Source organism: Giraffa tippelskirchi, chromosome 11 (genome assembly GCF_054371585.1).
Source record: "Giraffa tippelskirchi isolate mGirTip1 chromosome 11, T2T-mGirTip1v1.2.pri, whole genome shotgun sequence".
In the NCBI taxonomy this organism is placed as follows: Eukaryota; Metazoa; Chordata; class Mammalia; order Artiodactyla; family Giraffidae; genus Giraffa; species Giraffa tippelskirchi.
In genome coordinates this window covers 59,297,602-59,318,227 of record NC_137285.1, presented here as the reverse complement: position 1 = coordinate 59,318,227, position 20,626 = coordinate 59,297,602, and the positions used below count along the sequence as shown (strand labels likewise).

Here is a 20,626-nt window from a genome sequence, read left to right as displayed (position 1 = left end):
CAGTCCAAAGTGGAATCACCAAGTAGTTAAAATGTGGGTAGAAGTCAAAAAGAGATGAAAAAATTAGGGAATCTAATCAAAAGTAATAATAATAAAAAAAAGAAATGATGAAATACGTCAACAAAAGTCAGGTCCCCAGAAACCCTGAACTATATGTCTTATGATGAGGCTTGATCAGTGATGTCTGCAGAGTCTATGGACGACTGTCCTGTAAACCTAACCAAAGGATGCCTGTGTTCTCTGTGGGGAAGCAAGTCCAGATTCCCTCCTGTGGATTTGGGGAGGGGAAAGCATGCCCACTACCCCCCCGTCCCCCCAGGAGGCCGATCTGGTGCTGTTCTCAGTGTGGAAGCTTCTCACCAGACATCAGAATAAAACTGGACTGAAAGTATTTTTAAATCCCAATGATACTTTCAGGCAGGTGGGGAATATACTTGATATATTATTTACAAAGAAAATATTTTCTAATATCTTTTTCCTTTGTAGTCTATGAAACGATGTTTGCTAAAAGAGAAGATTGGCAAGGATTAGAAAGAAGTGAACTCCTTAAGTACTTCAACGACTGTGGTCATTTCCCAACACACCAGCAAATTGATGAGGTTTGGGACCTGGTCCACAGAGGTAAGTAGTTTTCATTTCTTTTTTTTCTTTTGGCTTCTCCTTCCTTCTTTCTTTCTTTCCTATTTTCCTCCCTTGATCTTTCCTACCTTTCTTCTCTTACTGTCTTTAAATTTGTCCTATAAATCCCTTTTTTCAAAATTGTTAAAACCTAATTTTAATATACATATGAAAGAAGATTTAAATAACAGGTTAAGAGTTAAATCAGTATCAATCTAGAGGGGTGGGATGGGGAGGGAGACGGGATGGAGTTTCAAAAGGGAGGGGATATATGTATACCTATAGCTGATTCATGTTGAGGTTTGACAGAAAACAGCAAAATTCTGTAAAGCAATTATCCTTCAATAAAAAATAAATAAATTTTTAAAAAGTTACCTTTAAAGGAGTGGAGGAGATGATTTTAGCTTTTAAAAAGCTTTTAATGTATTTTTGATACAGTATGTTGTATCTGAATACATTTAAAACCACCATATTTTAAATACTGATGCTACAATGATTTCTCCTGAATATATTTGGTACAAAAAATATAGTCAAGTGTGAACGTTTAAACATTATAAATTACCTCCAACACAATAAAATCATTTCTTTTCTTAACAGTAAATAAGTGAAAGGATAGCATGCATTATATAGGAATATTTAATAAGTTAAATGGAGCAACATTTCTCCTTTCTCTATACTGGTAAGGGGATAGAAATTGTCACCAAAGTGTGGGAAGTCTCAATGAATTTTTCTTAACTCCTTAAAATTCTTCTCCACATTCTTTCTATGTCCACCCTAATACTATGGCTTTCTACCATGTTTAGAGATGATGAATGAGGTACCCAAAATTTAATTGAGAGGAAAAGGTGAACAAACAAATCAAAATATTTCAAGATCTTTTTTTCTAATAGAGGAGAAGGGCCCACATGCCAGTAGGAAGGTATGATTAATGTTGGAGTGTCAAGGTTGAAGCTTCATTATGGGTTGAAATTCTCTTTGCTAGTTCTTAGTGTAAAATGACCTAATACTTTACCTATGTATGGGCTTTGTTTTGCCACTGTTGCATTCTTAGTACCCAGAAAAATTTTCTAGGCTCTTGGTAAATTTGTTTCACAGACTGAAGAAGCATCCATGTCACTTTGAATGTTTAAGCAACTTTTTCCCACTGACAAAAACATTGAGCATTTGTTATAGAAAATTTGAGAATATAGAAATATATAAAGTTACTAACAAAGAGCAATTAACATTTGATGTTTATCATTCCCAGTTTTTTTCCTTCACATAGAACACTTTTATGAAAATTGGAATTTTCTACATGTTGGGGTCATTGGTAAAGAATCTGCCTGCCAATGCAGGAGACATGGGTTTGATCCCTGGGTTGGGAAGATCCCCTGGAGAAGGAAATGGCAACCCATGCCAGTATTTTTACCTAGAAAATCCCTTGGAGCCTGGTGAGCTACAGTCCATAGGGTCACAAAGAGTCTGACATGACTTAGTAACTGAGCACACACATGTTGCAAAATCTACATTTTTTGCTTAACAATACTCCCAAGCCATAAATATCTCTTACAACATTATTTATGAGTACGTGGTAACTCTATCATAAAGATATTCTGTAAAGCATTTACTATTGTACATTTAAATTCTTACCATTTTTCTTTATAATAAATAATAAAATTCAAAAAGTTGAATGCAGCAAAGTAGAATCAATTAGAGACTTCAGAAACTTACTCTGATTAGTGTTAGTAATTTAAAATATAAGTTTTTCTTCAAATTAAATTTCTTAGTGGTATTTTCCTTCACTGATTATTCTAGAGTGTATCATAGAGGCTTAGGTTTAAAGCATGGCTTAGTTTTAGATTGTGAATATGAGCTACTTGCTGTTTTATGTTCAATTTTTACTTTCATGTTATTTTAATATTAATGAAGTTATCATTACATTAAAATTAATGTTCAATTCAAAAAAAAAAAAAAAAAGCATGGCTTAGTTTTAGATTGCCTGGATTTAATTCCTGACTTCATCGGTTATTACTGTATGTCTTTGGACAAGTTATTATCTCTGCTATGCTTTATTTTATTAATATTTGTTTAAAGCAAGATAATACTATCAAAATAGTTGGGCTGTTGTGACTTTTAAATGAAATAATTCATCTAAAACTTGTGGATCATTTTAAGTGCTAATAAATGTCTTTTATTATTATTCCTAAACAATTCTTTAGTATACTGAAATAGTTATGAAAATTAATTTTCATAATTTTTTTTATTTTTAAGGTGTTAAAATATTGAACCTAATTGTTGAGTGACTTATTTCTATAGATATTTTTGTATTGAATGTCATCCATTGCTTTCTACCCATATCATCTCTTGATTATCATAATGACCTGTGTACTTCAGGAGATATGCTCATTTATGCTCATTTTACAGATGAGAGAACTGAGACTTAGGGAGTTTTTAAAGCTCATTAGGAGAGCTGAACTTTAACCCTGGTTTCTTAAAATCAAGTTCAATGCTCTTTACTATGTGGAGTAAAATTTAAAAGTTCAGTATTACAAAAACATAGTTAGATGGATGATTAAAATGTTCTTGACAGCAAGTATTGCCTTTTATTGATCTTTCACAGACTAGATAATGCCTTGTGATATAGTAGGTTTTCTGTAAATGTTTCATGTATTAAATTTCTTATTAAAACTAGAATTTTCAAAAGAACAATTAACTTAAAAACATACTGTTTTTATTATAATGCCTAAAATTGGGAAACTTTCCTTTATGGAAGAACCCACTCTAACATAATTTAAAATATATGTCCAATGACGTTGCTACATCCAGTTAAACAATTCTAGTTCATAAGAAGCATTAATTTAAAATAGAGATATTCTAAAATAATGGAAAGAAAACCAAAAATTTGTGGGAAATGGATCCAGTGTTTTCTGCTTGCTTCTGGTAAGGGAATCTGATTTTATGCATTTTGGATTGTCAATCATCTTCATTCATACTGACTTCTTTGATTATGGATAATAGCTCTAGAGGTGCAACCTACACATTTTTTCATCCAGTAGCATATTTCACCTAACTCATGAGTACTTAATTCAATTGATTGACTTTTTCAGTGTATGACACCAAGTAGGTCAAAGTTTCAAAACTGTCTTTGTGTTCAGGTATTTTTAGCTTTTTTTTTTTCCATTTTTTTTCCTTCTCATCACTATGGTAACAAAAATTGTAACTGAGGATATGATTTTTGTCTGAAAATCTTTCTTTGGGAGAATGAAGCAACTTCAGACTGAATGTAGAGGCCGATCTTGAAAGCTGAAGACTATGCAGACATGAGAACCTTTATTTGATGTTCATTTACATCTCAACAGGTGAAACTAATAACAATAGAATGACATATATTAAAGAAAATAATACATTTCATTCTATATTATATTCTCACATCTGCCTAATTTTTAGAAGTTTGAACTTGGAAAATTTTCCAGCATTTTCTCAACACGAGAATAAACTTTAGTTTGTTTTCAGCAGTTAAAATTACCTCAGTAATGAAGACAAGTCCACTTGTACTGTGGAGCCCTAGATGAAAAGTCTTAAACCCTAAGACGTTCTCTGCATCTGAAGAAGCAATGATCTGAGGTAGGATGTGAATTATTTCAGGCTCCCAAGTTGGTGTCAAATTGTAACTGTGTCCTGGCCCTCCTGCTCCTTAGGGCACAGTTTTGTTCACTAAAAGCAGACAACACTGGATTCCCTGTTATATTTTCAAGATATGACTTTATTTATAAACTGGGGATAATATAATGATTTTCCCCTATTATTTTTTCATATGAGCAAGGTCTTTAACAATAAGATTTTGATTATGCAGAAAAGGAATTAAAGAGGATTTTAAAAAGATAATAGATAGTAAGAATATTCTAGGGCCAAAGAAATTCTAATGATAAAAGAATGCAGAAGTATCAGAGGTAACACGTTACAAAAACCTTATTTTAAATAAGTTCTAAAAAAGAAATTTAACACATTCTTAGCATAAACCATTTAAAAAAAATACATACTAAAAACAAAAGACGAAATGAAAAATCCTAGCAGTTTTGTTTCAGAATGACATGTGGCTACTGCCTGGAGGGTCGCCAGGTCTTACAAAGATCTCTCAGTGCACTGTAAAGATCAGGGAAAATCTGTCTTCTTCTTTTTATATAATAAAAATAATCCTTTTTAATGTAATTTTATATAATAAAAATAAATACACTATATGTTGCTAGAACAAATCTCAGGCCATGAGCTCATTGCTTCTCACAAGGAGTTAAGTTTTATTTCTAACCTCCATACGTCAAACTTCAATTTCAATCTATTTGGCTTTTGAATTTCTTCTTATGAGATTGTGACCACATAACAACTGAGCGCTATGTAGTGACATAGCATGTGGGGTGTTCTGATCAACTAATCTGCAGTATCTGCACATTTATTTCTTGTATCTCCTATGAAGTGTGTTATGTACATTGTTAATGCCCATGGGTGTTGATTTTTTTCTCACCTCTTCAAATCAATTGAACTTCCTTTGACGGCTTGTTATATGGAGAAAATAATTCTCATTTTGAGCATATTGATATTGGTCCAGTCTTCAGATCCTTGTCATCGTCTAGTTGAGTAGAGCCTATGACCTATATAGGTCTACGTTTGTTCACCAGAAGAGGACAAAATGCTCAAAAAATGCAGAGGCAGGTAAATAAGTATAATTCCGAGCACAAAATGCCATTATCAGAAATGAAGCAATAAAGATGATTTAGGCATGTGGTCACTATTTGGAAAGCCTGGCAGCTATGCTGATGACTGAACAACAGGAAGAGACTTTCTCATATCACCCCCCCTCACCAATGAGTTCCCGCAATGGTACTGCTGTGACATTTTTTAGCAGGATTAAGTATTTTGTTATGCAACACTGGATAACTTGAGAAGTGTTTGATGTTTATCCCACCTGCTCTGATGGGTTTACTGCTAAAAGCTCATGAATCTACAGACTCTGTGCACTACAAAGTTATAAAGGTTTTGTCAGTGGTGTCTATAACCCTTGTGTAGCAAGATGCCATTTTTGTTCCTGGTATTTTAGTAGATACTCTCTAATGCTTTCAGCCATGTGAAAAGTAAAAGCACATTCTCTTATTCAATGGATAATTTCAGGTACAAGCCATAAAGTGAAAGGAAATACATTGGAGCATATTATATGGATGCCTTCCTTAGTTGAGACAATCCAGAATTTTTTTTTATAAAATCATTGCAAATATAACAATATAACAAACATCTTTTGAGTTCTTAATATGGGCTGTGAAATGTAATATGGTTCAGAGGTCTCAGTCTCCATAATAACTGGAAGGACATGCACATGTTTAACTAGATAAATACAGTGTTGTAAATGCTTGTACATTCACATATATATCAAGTGCTAAGATGATACAGATATTAATTATGGCTAAAGTTTGGAAATCAGGGAAAGTTATAGAGTGTACTTAAGACTTGAGTCAATCACTGTAGGATGTGTTAACAAGGTGGTAAAAAAAATAAAAGACAAAGGTTTAATGCATAAAGGATTGTGTGCAAAGCAAATTAGAATTTACAGGGCTGCTGGTAACTCTGAATAGAGGAGACATGTGTCTGCTGGGTGGGTACCTGGAGAAGGCACGATGTTACTAAAACTGCTGGCTAAAAGATGCCAGATCATTCCCTGAGAGCTGGTTGGACTGTGGTTGCTTTTCCCTATAGGATTCTTCTTGTTTTAAGTCCCTTATTCACCTGTCATCTGCCTATGGGAAATGGTTGTTTCCAAATGCACAAGGCAAATTGGATTTTGGTTATGAATCAGTTGTGTGACAGTAGGAGCCGTTTAAGCACTCTTCCCTAGAGCTCAAATACCCCCTGAATAAGACAGAGACCAAACCCTAGGGGCAGAGAGCAATCCTGAAACATCTGTCATCACCTTGCTTCAGCTACCTAATCCAAGCAGCTGCTCCTAAAATTACTCCTGCTTTCTCCTCTAAAACTTTTAAAAAGATGGCTCTTGACATTTTGTCTCATCTTACATTATTTAACACTGCTAATGCCTTCTATCACTTCATCCATGGCTGTGCAAAGCCTATGAAATCCTGTGCTAATGATATGCCCTGAGAATGGTCATCGCCTTTGGAAGACTCGTTTTCCCTTCATTCTTATCCTACGATCATGTGAGTTGTTACTCCAATTATTAGGTTACCCTAATTAACCATTCTGGGTTTCTTTGAGTCTTTTATTATTTAGGTTGAAATATTTGTACTATTGTTCTATAAGCTACACAGAGAATCTGATTAAATCGTGTGATAGTACTTAACACCAGCTATTCTTCTAAATCCTGTCTGTTTTCTTTAAGTAGAAAATAACCATCTTTAAGAAACAACAGGAACAGCAGGGGTTGGAGAATGGAATATCTTCAATAAAGGTATAATTACTTTCATAAGTCTGTTCGAGAGCAAGGCTTTAGGTTTCTTTTGTTAGATCACTGTTTATTAAGATTACACACCCAGTCTTCCTAACACGCAGAAATCCACCAACAAGCCTTTGTTTTATATGATTGAATTACTATAATATCAGGAATATAGATTCCCTGGCGAGAGCAACTTTGCTCTGCAAGGCTCTGATAAATGAAACATTAATATAAATATTTCATCAGAAATTCTTATGAAATGCAAAATTTTATGATCTAGTGTAATTATTCCACATCATAAACATGGCATTCAAGAACTTTTTTTTTCTGGCATTTCACTTGATCCAGAATACTGTGATTTCCCACAGTGAAGTGAAAAGTTCGAAAGGACTTAAAATGGTTCTCAGACCTTTACAGTCAAGTAAGTTTTACAGTTCTGTTTACTTCTTAAGTCTCCTTTAGGAATGAATGTTTTCTAGCATTCCTGAATCAGGCTTTCAAAAAGAATTAAGCTCGGCTCAGTAAGGCACCATGATACTGCTATGATGTGAAGTCTATCACGCTGATCTAAGTTATAAGTATTATTGAAATGAAAGCATATGATTCAGGTTCATAAAACCAAGCTTCTTGCAGAATGCTGTGAGTTTGGCAGCTTAGAGGCCAAAAGTTAATGCTAAAGGATTGTTTCCTTAAGATTTACTTCTTTAGGTATAAGCTCATCAGAGTTTCACTTTGGTATTTATGTTTCCAAAATTTAACCTTCTGTGACTGTTGCCACGTTGAAATCAACATGCCAATACTGTTGTGTGGAAGTGTTATTATTACTTTCTTATTCACAGTCATGTTGGCCTGTTATGCAAAATGTTTATAGAGCAAGCTTCTTTTACAGCGTAGCTTTCCAGGAATTTTATTGTAAATATCTCATGTTTCTATTCTTTTGAAGTATTTCTGCCAATGATTCTTTATCTCCCAATGCTTATATATTTTTTAGTATGATGAAGGACCAAGCATCCTTTTAGATGATGTTGCTTAGTGGTTTGGATAGAGAGGACTTGATTTTCACATATGTCCTTGAATACACTTATAATCCTTTGTGGTAAAAATAAGAACACACATATAAGCACATTTGTATGACATGTGTATTATAGTTAGTAACTCCCACCAGCACTAATAACTGCCTATAAGAAAGGCAGATACCATAGTCTTCTCTTATTCATAGTACCAATCGGAGAAAACATAAATTTGATTATACACCTACAGTTTATTGTGCATATTTTCTAGCAATTGAGCTTTGCATTTAATACTAAACAATCACTTAAACTCATGGCTCTTTGCCAAGGTTTCATAACATATTCATGTATTTAAATGAGTAGTAAAGTGAACTCCAAATCTTTTGATTGTAAGGAAGTTAATGTACCTGGACTTTCAAAGTAAGACATAAATTTGAGTCCTCTATGATTTCTTTCACCAGTGTTTTGTAGTTTTCTATATATAAGTCTTTTGTTTCTTTAGGTAGATATATTCCTAAGTATTTTATTCTTTTCGTTGCAATGGTGAATGGAATTGTTTCCTTCATTTCTCTTTCTGTTTTCTCATTGTTAGTGTATAGGAATGCAAGGGATTTCTGTGTGTTGATTTTATGTCCTGCAACTTTACTATATTCATTGATTAGCTCTAGTAATTTTCTGGTGGAGTCTTTAGGGTATTCTATGTAGAGGATCATGTCATCTGCAAACAGTGAGAGTTTTACTTCTTCTTTTCCATTCTGGATTTCTTTTTCTTCTCTGATTGCTGTGGCCAAAACTTCCAAAACTATGTTGAATAGTAGTGGTGAGAGTGGGCACCCTTGTCTTGTTCCTGACTTTTGGGGAAATGCTTTCAATTTTTCACCATTTAGGATAATGTTTGCTGTAGGTTTGTCATATATAGCTTTTATTATGTTGAGGTATGTTCCTTCTATTCCTGCTTTTTGGAGAGTTTTTATCATAAATGGATGTTGAATTTTGTCAAAGGCTTTCTCTGTATCTATTGAAATAATCATATGGTTTTTATTTTTTGATTTGTTAATATGGTGTATTACATTGATTGATTTGTGGATATTGAAGAATCCTTGCATCCCTGGGATAAAGCCTACTTGGTCATGATGTATGATCTTTTTAATATGTTGTTGGATTCTGTTTGCTAGGATTTTGTTAAGGATTTTTGCATCTATGTTCATCAGTGATATTGACCTATAGTTTTCTTTTTTTGTGGCATCTTTGTCAGGTTTTGGTATTAGGGTGATGGTGGCCTCATAGAATGAGTTTGGAAGTTTACCTTCCTCTGCAATTTTCTGGAAGAGTTTGAGTAGGATAGGTGTTAGCTCTTCTCTAAATTTTTGGTGGAATTCATCTGTGAAGCCATCTGGTCCTGGGCTTTTGTTTGTTGGAAGATTTCTGATTACAGTTTCAATTTCCGTGCTTGTGATGGGTCTGTTAAGATTTTCTATTTCTTCCTGGTTCAGTTTTGGAAAGTTGTACTTTCTAAGAATTTGTCCATTTCTTCCAAGTTGTCCATTTTATTTGCACATAGTTGCTGATAATAGTCTCTTATGATCCTTTGTATTTCTGTGTTGTCTGTTGTGATCTCTCCATTTTCATTTCTAATTTTGTTGATTCGATTCTTTTCCCTTTGTTTCTTGATGAGTCTGGCTAATAGTTTGTCAGTTTTATTTTTCTTCTCAAAGAACCAGCTTTTGGCTTTGTTGATTTTTGCTATGGTCTCTTTTGTTTCTTTTTCAATTATTTCTGCCCTAATTTTTAAGATTTCTTTCCTTCTACTAACCCTGGGGTTCTTCATTTCTTCCTTTTCTAGTTGCTTTAGGTGTAGAGTTAGGTTATTTATTTGACTTTTTTCTTGTTTCTTGAGGTAAGCCTGTATTGATATGAACCTTCCCCTTAGCACTGCTTTTACAGTGTCCCATAGGTTTTGGGTTGTTGTGTTTTCATTATCAAAGAGGACACAAATAGATGGAGAAATATACCGTCTTCATGGATCGGAAGAATCAATATAGTGAAAATGAGTATACTACCGAAAGCCATCTATAGATTCAGTGCAATCCCTATCAAGCTACCAACGGTATTTTTCAGAGAACTAAAATAAATAATTTCACAATTTGTATGGAAATACAGAAAACTTCAAATAGCCAAAGTAATTTTGAGAAAGAAGAATGGAACTGGAGAAATCAACCTGCCTGACTTCAGGCTCTACTACAAAGCCACAGTCATCAAGACAGTATGGTACTGGCACAAAGACAGAAATATAGATCAATGGAACAAAATAGAAAGCCCAGAGATAAATCCACGCACCTATGGACACCTTATCTTTGACAAAGGAGGCAAGAATATACAATGCAGAAAAGACAATCTCTTTAACAAATGGTGCTGGGAAAACTGGGCAACCACTTGTAAAAGAATGAAACTAGAACAATTTCTAATACCATACACAAAAATAAACTCAAAATGGATTAAAGATCTAAATGTAAGACCAGAAACTATAAAACTCCTAGAGGAAAACATAGGCAAAACACTCTCTGATATAAACCACAGCAGGATCCTCTATGACCCACCTCTCAAAATATTGGATATAAAAGCAAAAATAAACAGATGGGACCTAATTAAAATTAAAAGCTTCTGCACAACAAAGGAAACTATAAGCAAGGTGAAAAGACAGCCTACAGAATGGGAGAAAATCATAGCAAACGAAGCAACAGACAAAGAATTAATCTCAAAAATATACAAGCAACTCCTGCAGCTTAATTCCAGAAAAATAAACGACCCAATCAAAAAGTGGGCCAAAGAACTTAACAGACATTTCTCCAAAGAAGACATACAGATGGCTAACAAACACATGGAAAGATGCTCAACATCACTCATTATCAGAGAAATGCAAATCAAAACCACAACGAGGTACCATTTCACGCCCATCAGAATGGCTGCTATCCAAAAGTCTACAAGCAATAAATGCTGGAGAGGGTGTGGAGAAAAGGGAACCCTCTTACACTGTTGGTGGGAATGCAATCTAGTACAGCCACTATGGAGAACAGTGTGGAGATTCCTCAAAAAACTGGAAATAGAACTGCCATATGACCCAGCAATCCCACTGCTGGGCATACACACCGAGGAGACCAGAATTGAAAGAGACATGTGTACCCCAATGTTCATCGCAGCACTGTTTATAATAGCCAGGACATGGAAGCAAGCTGGACGTCCATCAGCAGACGAATGGATAAGAAGGCTGTGGTACATATACACAATGGAATACTACTCAGCCATTAAAAAGAATGCATTTGAATCAGTTCTAATGAGGTGGATGAAACTGGAGCCTATTATACAGAGTGAAGTAATCCAGAAAGAAAAACACCAATACAGCATAGTAACGCATGTATATGAAATTTAGTAATTTGATAAAATAACCCTGTATGCGAGACAGCAAAAGAGACACAGATATATAGAACAGTATTATGGACTCTGTGGGAGAGGTCGAGGGTGGGATAATATGGGAGAATGGCATTGAAGCATGTAAATTATCATATGTGAAATGAATCACCAGTCCAGGTTTGCTGCATGATACAGGGTGCTCAGGGCTGGTGCACCGGGATGACTCAGAGGGATGGGATGGGGAGGGAGGTGGGAGGGGGATTCTGGAAGGGGAACACCTGTACACCCATGGCAGATTCATGTCAATGTATGGCAAAACCAATACAATATTGTAAAGTAAAAAAATAAATAAATATTTTTAAAAAAAAGGAAAAATAAAAGAAATAAATTTGAATTGATTAAATGATAATCCTTATAACTTTTGCTTTCTGGAATTCCAAAGAATTTGTTGATGAGAGAGAGGATAGAACTATGACTGGTATGCTGGGCCTGCACTAAGATGCCTGTGCCATGCAGGTGAGCCTCACCCTTGGGTAACTGGAGCCAGATGGAGAATGAGAACACTTGTGTTGCATGAATGTCCCATATCAGCTAACTAATTTCTAGCAGGTACATCTTAATCTGCCCTTGGAAAAACAGTTCTAATTATTGTACAGAATAAGGAGTATTGCAGCTTCTCAGGAATGAGATGATTGTTAGTATAACTACTGCATACCTCTTGCTGATGGCATACTTTTGTATTTTTGGAGGATGCCCAGAACCAGTCATTGTTTGGAATACTCCTGATACCATGGTTCTCCATGATGTTCCAGTTAGAGTAAAAGACAAAGAGGCCCGTTACTATAACTACCATGTTCTAATGGTTAGTCTGCAGACCTTAACCATCTCCTTCATATGTATTCGCAGGACGTGGCGTTTGAAATAGCTTGAAGATTTTTTTTTCTGTTTACCTCCCGTGGTTTTATGTTCTCCGTCTTCTGAAGGTACTTGCAGAAAACAGTTTTCATGATCTTGATCTCTCATTTTCTAGAGTCTTCATATCTAATGATTGCATTCTGATAGCTATTTAATTACTTCTTAGGTTGTAACTAGGTTTTCTTGTTCCTAGTAACATCTTTTGGAGAAGGAAATGGCAACCCACTCCAGTGTTCTTGCCTGGAGAATCCCAGGGACGGGGGAGCCTGGTGGGCTGCCGTCTGTGGGGTCGCACAGAGTCTGACACGACTGAAGCGACTTAGTAGCAGCAGCAGCAGTAACATCTTTCATCTTTCTTTTTAGCCTCTTACTCTCTAATCACCTCTTGATATCTTTTTGGCTCTTAGATCCTTTCAATATATCTGCATCCCCATGGGGATGTTCAACCTGTTAACTTTCCTATATTTACAGTATTGATTTTTGTTGTTGTTCTGTCCCTAAGTTGTGCTTGACTCTTTGTGACCCATGGATTGCAGGCTCCTCTGTCCTCCACTATCTCCTAGAGTTTGCTCAAATTCATGTCCATTGAGTAGGTGGTGCTATCTAACCATCTCATCCTCTTCCACCTTGTTCTCCTTTTGCTGTCAATCTTTCCCAGCATCAGGGTCTTTTCCAGTGAGTCGGCTCTTTGCATCAGGTGGCCAAAGGGTTGGAGCTTCAGCATTAGTCCTTCCAATGAATATTCAGTTGAATTCCTTTAAGATTGACTGGTTTGATCTCCTTGAAGCCCAAGGATCTATCAAGAGTTTTCTCCAGCACAATTCAAAAGCATCTTTGGCACTCAGCCTTCTTTGGCATCCAAGGCTCACAACCTTGTACATGGCTACTGGAAAACCACAGCTTTGACTATGCAGCTCTTTGTGCGTAAAGTGATGTCTCTGTTCTTTAATAATCTGTCTAGGTTTGTTATAGCTTTCCTTCCAAGGAACAAGCATTTAATTTCATGGATGCAGTCACCATCCTTAGTGATTTCAGAGCCCAAGAAAATAAAATCTGTTTCCAGTTTTTCCCCTTCTATATCCTATGAAGTGATAGAACCAGATGCCATGATCTTAGTTTTTTTAATGTTGAGTTTTAAGCCAGCATTTTCACTCTTCTCTTTCACCCTCATCAAGAGGCTGTTTATACAATGTTCATAACCCCAGAGATTTTTGTTTTTACCTTTCTCCTTACTCATCTTAGATTCATTTCATGGTACCCATGCATCCTTTTTTAACCTCCTTACCCTCCTCAGATTTATTTTCCAAGAGGCTGGATCTGGTAGAACCAACTTTCTGCCTAGTTCATACAGATAAACATGGCATGGCTGGAGAAGAATATAACTATGCTGATTTATTTCACCTTTAATTTCTGATCACAAATGTCAAGTGGACCCTCAGAACTGCCAAACAGTTTTATTCCACTTTTCAAGTTAATTCAGACTTCTCCTCTCCCTGATTAATATTCCACATGATCTTGGCCCTCAAACTTTAAACATCTCATCTTCCTCGTTTCTATTCATGACCTTATCTCTAATGAAACTGATAAAGCAGACAAATTAGAAAGGATAGTCTTATCTTTCTACATCCAATCCATCAGGCTTCCAGCATTTTCAGCCTCAGAGCCTGCTTTTATCCCTCTTGCAAATGGATGAACTTTCCCTTTCATCCTTTCTTGATCACAGTATTCTGTTATCTCTGACTTACTCAAGGATTTTACTCCCGTCTTTACTTTCTTAGGCTTCACTGGTGGCTGAGAAGGTAAAGAATCTGCCTGCACTGAAGATCTGAGTTTGATTCCTGGGTTGGGAAGATCTCCTGGAGAAGGATATGGCTACCCACTCCAGTATTCTTGCTTGGAGAGTTCCACGGACAGAGGAGCCTGGTGGGCTACAGTCCATAGGGTCGCAAAGAGTTGGGTATGAATGAGTAACTAACACTTTCACTTTACGTTCTTGCTCCAGATTATTTCCTGTCTCACCTCTATCAATTATTCTCTCTGTGAACTGTATCTTAAGAGCATACAAATATGCTAAGAAATTTTCCATCTTACAAATACCCTCCCTGGATGCTATGTAACTTACTGTTTCCTCATTCTTTAATTACCATTCCATTTCTTTGCTCTCTTTTGTAAGAAATTCCTCAAACTCTTGAGTCTATTTGCCATGTCTATTTTCTTCTTTACTTCCCATACCTTTCTTCTTTTTAAGACATATTATGAAATACTTTAGGCTTCCCTGGTGGCTCAGATGGTAAAGAATCTGCTTGCAATGCAGGAGACATGGCTTTGATACTTGGGTCAGGAAGATCCTCTGGAGAAGGGCATGGCAACCCACTCTAGTATTCTTGCCTGGGTACCATGGACAGGGAGCCTGGTGGGTTACCGTCCATAGTGTCACAGAGTTGGATATGACTGAAGTGAATTAGCACGCACACATGAAAGTACTTTGGATGTATAAAAAGAATCTGTGAAATATATAATAAACACCACTTAAGTAGTGGGCTAATGCTACATACATCAACTAGATAAATAATCATAAAAGGAAAAGTTATAAGTGAAGAAAAAGTTTCAAAGAGACACAGAATTTATTATATCGACAAGTTGTAGATATTCAAGATTATATTTCATATTGCTTGAGAATACATGTATATGTAGTAAAATCATAAAGACATGAATGGTAAAGGAAGATAGCAAATTCAGAATAACGATTACTTCTGTTTTTCTGTTTCACACCAAAGAAGAAACAGCTTTGTAAGGAGTCTAGGCATGTCAGGGAACCCAGTCAGTTCCAGAGAAGAGAGGGTAGCATTGGTACAGAGTAAGAATGTAGCATTCAAAATATCAAGTGTGAAACTAAAACCTCCATCTTAATAACCTAATAGTCAGATATGCTGTGAATTTAGCCCAGATGAAACTTCTCTGGAAGCTGCTGGTGAAATAATGAGGTTTCTGCATAAAGGGAGAGCTCTCTGGCACAGGTAAATCTGAGCTCCACATTAGGTTGTGGGTCTGGGAGAGAAACAAATAGAGGGAAAGATAAGGGGAATGATATGCTACTTCTACCAAATGTCAAATTTCCACTTAAATCTGGACCTGTTTCTGGGTTCATTTCTATTAGAAATATTTCTAATTCTTTTATCCCTGTATATCCTCATATGTGTGTGTGCTAAGTCACTTCAGTTGTGTCTAACCCTTTGTGACCCTGTGGACCGTAGCCCGCCAGGCTCCTCTGTCCATGGAATTCTTTAGGCAATAATACTGGGGTGGGTTGCCATGCTCTCCTCCAGGGGAATCTTCCTGACCCAGGGATGGAACCCCTGTGTCTTGCATTTCCTGCTTTGGCAGGCAGGTTTTTACCACTAGCACCACCTGGGAAGCTGGTATGTCCCTACACCAACACCCAAACTGGTATAGTTTTATAATGAGCCATACATGGCAAGGAGAGTTTACCACTTTCTTTTTTTTTTTGCTTTGGACTTTCTTGAATTTTTTTACTTTTATATATAGAAAGATGAGAATTAATTTTTTCTTTCCACTAAAAATTCAGTTAATGTTGAGATAATTTGTAGACCATGGACTTCTTTTTAATATTAATTTTTTCTGCTAATAGGTTAAGACTTTATGTTTTATAAATTGTATGAGAATTATATAGTTATGTATTTTTACATCACATATTTTGCATTTATGTGTTTTATGTTTTTCAGTGGTTTTCTTTCTAAAGATCTTATAAATTATTGTTTGAATTATTTCCTTTTTTATTTTATGTTGTGGTAGGAATATATCCCCATGAGATCTGTCCTACTAACAAATTTTTAAGTGCACAATATAATGGCAACCCACTCCAGTATTCTTGACTGGGAAATCCCATGGACAGAGAAGCCTGGCAGGCTACAGTCCATGGGGTTGCAAAGAGTCAGACATGACTAGTGACTAAACAACAGTGCTATTAAATATAGGTATAAAGTACTATGTTGGATCTCTGCAGTGTACTTATCTTGCTTAGGACTTTCTTTTGTTGCTGTTCAGGTGTGAAGGAGATTCAAGTCTTGTAATGTTTCCTAATTTGGGTGCTGGGTATACAGAGCTCATTTTTCCCCTTGATTTCTTTTCTATTTGTCTGAAATAATTAAAAATAAAATTAAAAAAATCTCCAGTTCCTTCATATCACATGTAGAATGAACTCCAAACATCCAAGAAACGATATATTTTCTACCTTTCCGACCTCAGGTCCTACCCCCTCTGGCTTGCTCTACTCCAGTCAGGCTAATGACATTTACTTTTTTGAATACAGAAAATTCTTGCATTTGCTATTTCTACTATTTAGAATTTTCTTTCCTCATGGATAACTCTTCTAGAATTTTAACTCACATCCCACTCAAATATCATTTGCTCAGAAAGGCCTTTTCTGATTTTTTTCTCTGAAATGTCCCACTCTCCTCCCACTGTCCTCTGCCATCTGTCCTTCATTTCTTTGTTGGTGTTATTGTTCAGTCCCTAAGTAGTGTCTGACTCTTTGTAACCCCATGGACTACACCACCCTAGGCTTCTCTGTCCTTCACTATCTCCTATAGTTTGCTTAAACTCATGTCCATTGAGTCGATGATGCCATCCAACCATCTCATCCTCTGTCACCCCCTTCTCCTCCTGCCCTCAATCCTTTCCAGCATCAGAGTCTTTTTCCAATGTTGGCTCTTTGCATCAGGTGGCCAAAGTACTTGGGCTTCAGCTTCAGCATCAGTCCTTCCAATGAATATTCAGGACTGATTTCCTTTAGGATTGAGTGGTTTGATCTTCTTGCAGTCCAAGGGACTCTCAAGAGTCTTCTCCAACACCACAATTCAAATAATCAATTCTTCAGCACTCAGCCTTCTTTATGGTCCAACTCTCACATTCATACTTGACTACTGGAAAAACTATAGCTTTGACTAGGCTGACCTTTGTCAGCAAAGTAATGTCTCTGCTTTTTAATATGCTAAGTTGGTCATAGCTTTTCTTCCAAGGAGAAAGTGTCTTTTAATTTCATGGCTGCAGTCACCATCTGCAGTGATTTTGGAGCCCAAGAAAATAGTCTTTAACTGTTTCCATTTTTTTCCTATCTGTTTGCCGTGGAGTGATGAGACCAGATGCCGTGATCTTAGGTTTTTGAATGTTGAGTTTTAAGCCAGCTTTTCCACTCTCCTTTTCACCTTCATCAAGAGGCTCTTTAGTTCTTCTTTGCTTTCTTCCATTAAAGTGGTATCATCTGCATATCTGAGGTTGTTAATGTTTCTCCCTGCAATCTTGATTTCAGCTTGTGATTCATCCAGCTTGCCATTTTGCATGATATATTCTGTATATAAGTTAGATAAGCAGGGCGACAATACACAGCCTTGATGTACTCCTTTCCCCATTTTGAACCGGTCCATTGTTCCACATCCAGTTCTACTTACACATTCTTGACCTGCATACAAGGTTCTCAGGTATTAGTGGCTTCCATCTGTTTAATATTTATTTTTCTTGTTCTATTTATCACTGTCTGGTATTATATTACACACGTTTTTTTTTTTTGTTGTTTATGGTCTGTCTCCTCCAACATGCTGTTGATTTCAACTTGACAGGATTCTTATCTATCTTGTTCACTGTGATGACCCAGTTCACTGACTAGAACCTTGTATACAGAAAGGAGGGGAGAGATGGTATCACCAGCCACAGCAGGATGCAGGACCTATGCCAGTACTAAGGTGAAAAGAAAGTCTTCCCAAATTTCCTCTAAAATTAGTGGATTAGGAAAAAATGAAAAAGGTACCCTATATCCATATAGTCCTAGAGATGATAGAAAGTAGATGCTTTAGTTGACATACTTTGTTAGTTACCCTTCAGGAAAAGTCTGCTCCTCTCAGAACTTTGCAAATCTCTTCTCCAGGCAAGTCTGTGGCGATCCTAGAGTAATACACAGATTATAGTTTCTTCTCTGGGAGTAATCTGTTTGGTCTGTTGAAAGATACGATTTTAAGCATGGGGCATCTCTTTTAGATCTATTGTGTGTGTCACTTCATAGGGATTGAGGATGGTCTGGCTCCTGGAATCACACCAGCGTCACCTTTGTCTACCAGGTTTCAAAAGGACATTTTGTTCCTGTTATATTTATTTAGTTTTTATGGTGTTTTTAAGGTTTTTAAGGTGAAAACAGCTGTAATATATCCTGAGGCCATATCTAATAAAGCATATTCAAATAGTTTTCTGCACTGATCTGGTGAAGTTAAGGACATGCGTTCATAGCTAGCCAAGTGTGAGTCACCCAACAAAAGGGAAAGTTAGAAGAGGATTACATCTGATTAGGATTCAAATGCATGAGGTGATAAAGGAGCTGACCTTGCTGCCAGGCAAAGCTACTTTCTTATGTGGCCAACCATGGGGCTTGAGTGACCAGTTATGTTAATCAGACACCTGCTGTAAACACTGTGATCATAGGAAGTTTAATAAACAGTACCAGGCCAGTGTCTGTTATGAGTCAACAGGAATGGAGTGTGTCATCAGGACAAATGTTTAATATTAAAGGCATTATTGTTACTGTTAAAAGAAAAATAAGAATGGTAACTAGTATGCAGTTTCCTCTGTGGAACTGGTTCTGTTAGTGCTGCATGTAATGAATTTTAAAAACTGGTAGCTACCAGCTTACATTCAAGAAATTATTGTTTATAATAGTTTCTGCAGAGAAATGCATTGAAATTAAAAATACAGATTTATTTCACCAACAAACCTAGTGTCTTTGTCAGCTTGGGCTACCATATACTGGATATTTAAGCAACAGATATTTTTTCCTCACAGTTCTAGAGGCTGGAAGTCATAAATCAAAGTGCTGGTAGATTTGATGCTTGGTGACAGTCCCCTCACTGAACCCTCATCTTGGGGTGCGAGTTAGCTCTCATGTCAGTTTCTTTTCAAATAAGGACATTAATTCCATCATGGAAACGCCACCTTCATGCCATCATCTCAGCCTAATTATTAATACCTCCCGAAGTCCTCCCCCTAATATCATAACATTGGAGTTTAGGGCTTCAGCATATGAAATTTGGGAAAGACACAAACATTCAATCCATAACAACAGAGGGATGCATATTTTACATAAAGCAACACATCTGCAGGTTCATATATGTCAGTCACTTCATGTTCTTCCTTCTTCCTGTTCTGGAGAAAGGGGTCAACTATTAAATATGCTTTGGTTGGTGCGGCCAACTCATGCTTAGTTTAGGGCTGCCTACTTGAGGCAAGTGATTATCATGATCTATTTAAAGTAAGCTGATGGTTTTTCCAGTGGTCATGTATGGATGTGAGAGTTGGACGATGAAGAAAGCTGAGCGCCGAAGAATTGATGCTTTTGAACTGTGGTGTTGGAGAAGACTCTTGAGAGTCTCTTGGACTGCAAGGAGATCCAACCAGTCCATCCTAAAGGAGATCAGTCCTGGGTGTTCATTGGAAGGACTGATGTTGAAGCTGAAACTCCAATACTTTGGCCACCTCATGCTAAGAGTTGACTCATTGGAAAAGACCCTAATGCTGGGAAGGAATGGGGGCAGGAGGAGAAGGGGACGACAGAGGATGAGATGGTTGGATGGCATCACTAACTCGATGGACATGGGTTTGGGTAAACTCCGAGAGTTGGTGATGGACAGGGAGGCCTGGCGTGCTACGATTCATGGGGTCACAAAGAGTCGGACACGACTGAGCGACTCAACTGAACTGAACTGAACTGGTGATTCCCTTCTCACTTCGGTATCACTGTTATAATTTATTTATTGCTGAGATTATAATTCCAGGAGTCAGATAGGAAAGTACTTTGGCAGATAACTAGAATTCCCCTTGCTGTACTCATCTGTAAATGTCCTATAACTTAACATATGTGTAAGCACTTTTATGAAAGGTTAAGTGGTGCAGTTGTAAGGAATCTGCCTGACAAGGCGGGAGACACAAGAGAGGTGGCTTTGATCCTTGGGTTGGGAAGGTCCCCTGGAATAGGAAATGGCAACCACTCCAGTATTCATGACTGGAAAATTCTATGGACAGAGGAGCCTGTGGGGCTACAGTGTATGGGGTTGCAAAGAGTTGGACATGACTGAGCAACTGAGTGTGAGGAGCATGACAAAATAATAGAATTATTTGTAAATTTTTATAATAAATGATTTCCTTAAAATAGAATATAACATTTCACAATAAGCAAAATGTGTAGGAAATAACAAAAAAA

The 20,626-nt window shown here is 36.6% G+C and overlaps 1 protein-coding gene across 33 annotated transcripts in view; it reads left to right on the top strand.

The window, feature by feature from the left end:
* The window catches only part of IQCM (IQ motif containing M), a 589,121-nt gene that overhangs the window by 289,324 nt on the left and 279,171 nt on the right, over positions 1–20,626 (top strand). For 32 of the 33 annotated variants that reach the window (XR_014069346.1, XR_014069348.1, XR_014069351.1 and 29 more), the window contains one exon: positions 487–621. Coding sequence is in view for 25 of the 33 variants with exons in the window: in XM_081544028.1 (XP_081400154.1) it covers positions 487–621 (135 nt within the window). In the remaining 8 variants the exon portion in view is untranslated. Of the gene's footprint in view, positions 1–486; positions 979–20,626 lie in introns of those variants that run through there. The other variant, XR_014069350.1, reaches the window with a different exon arrangement.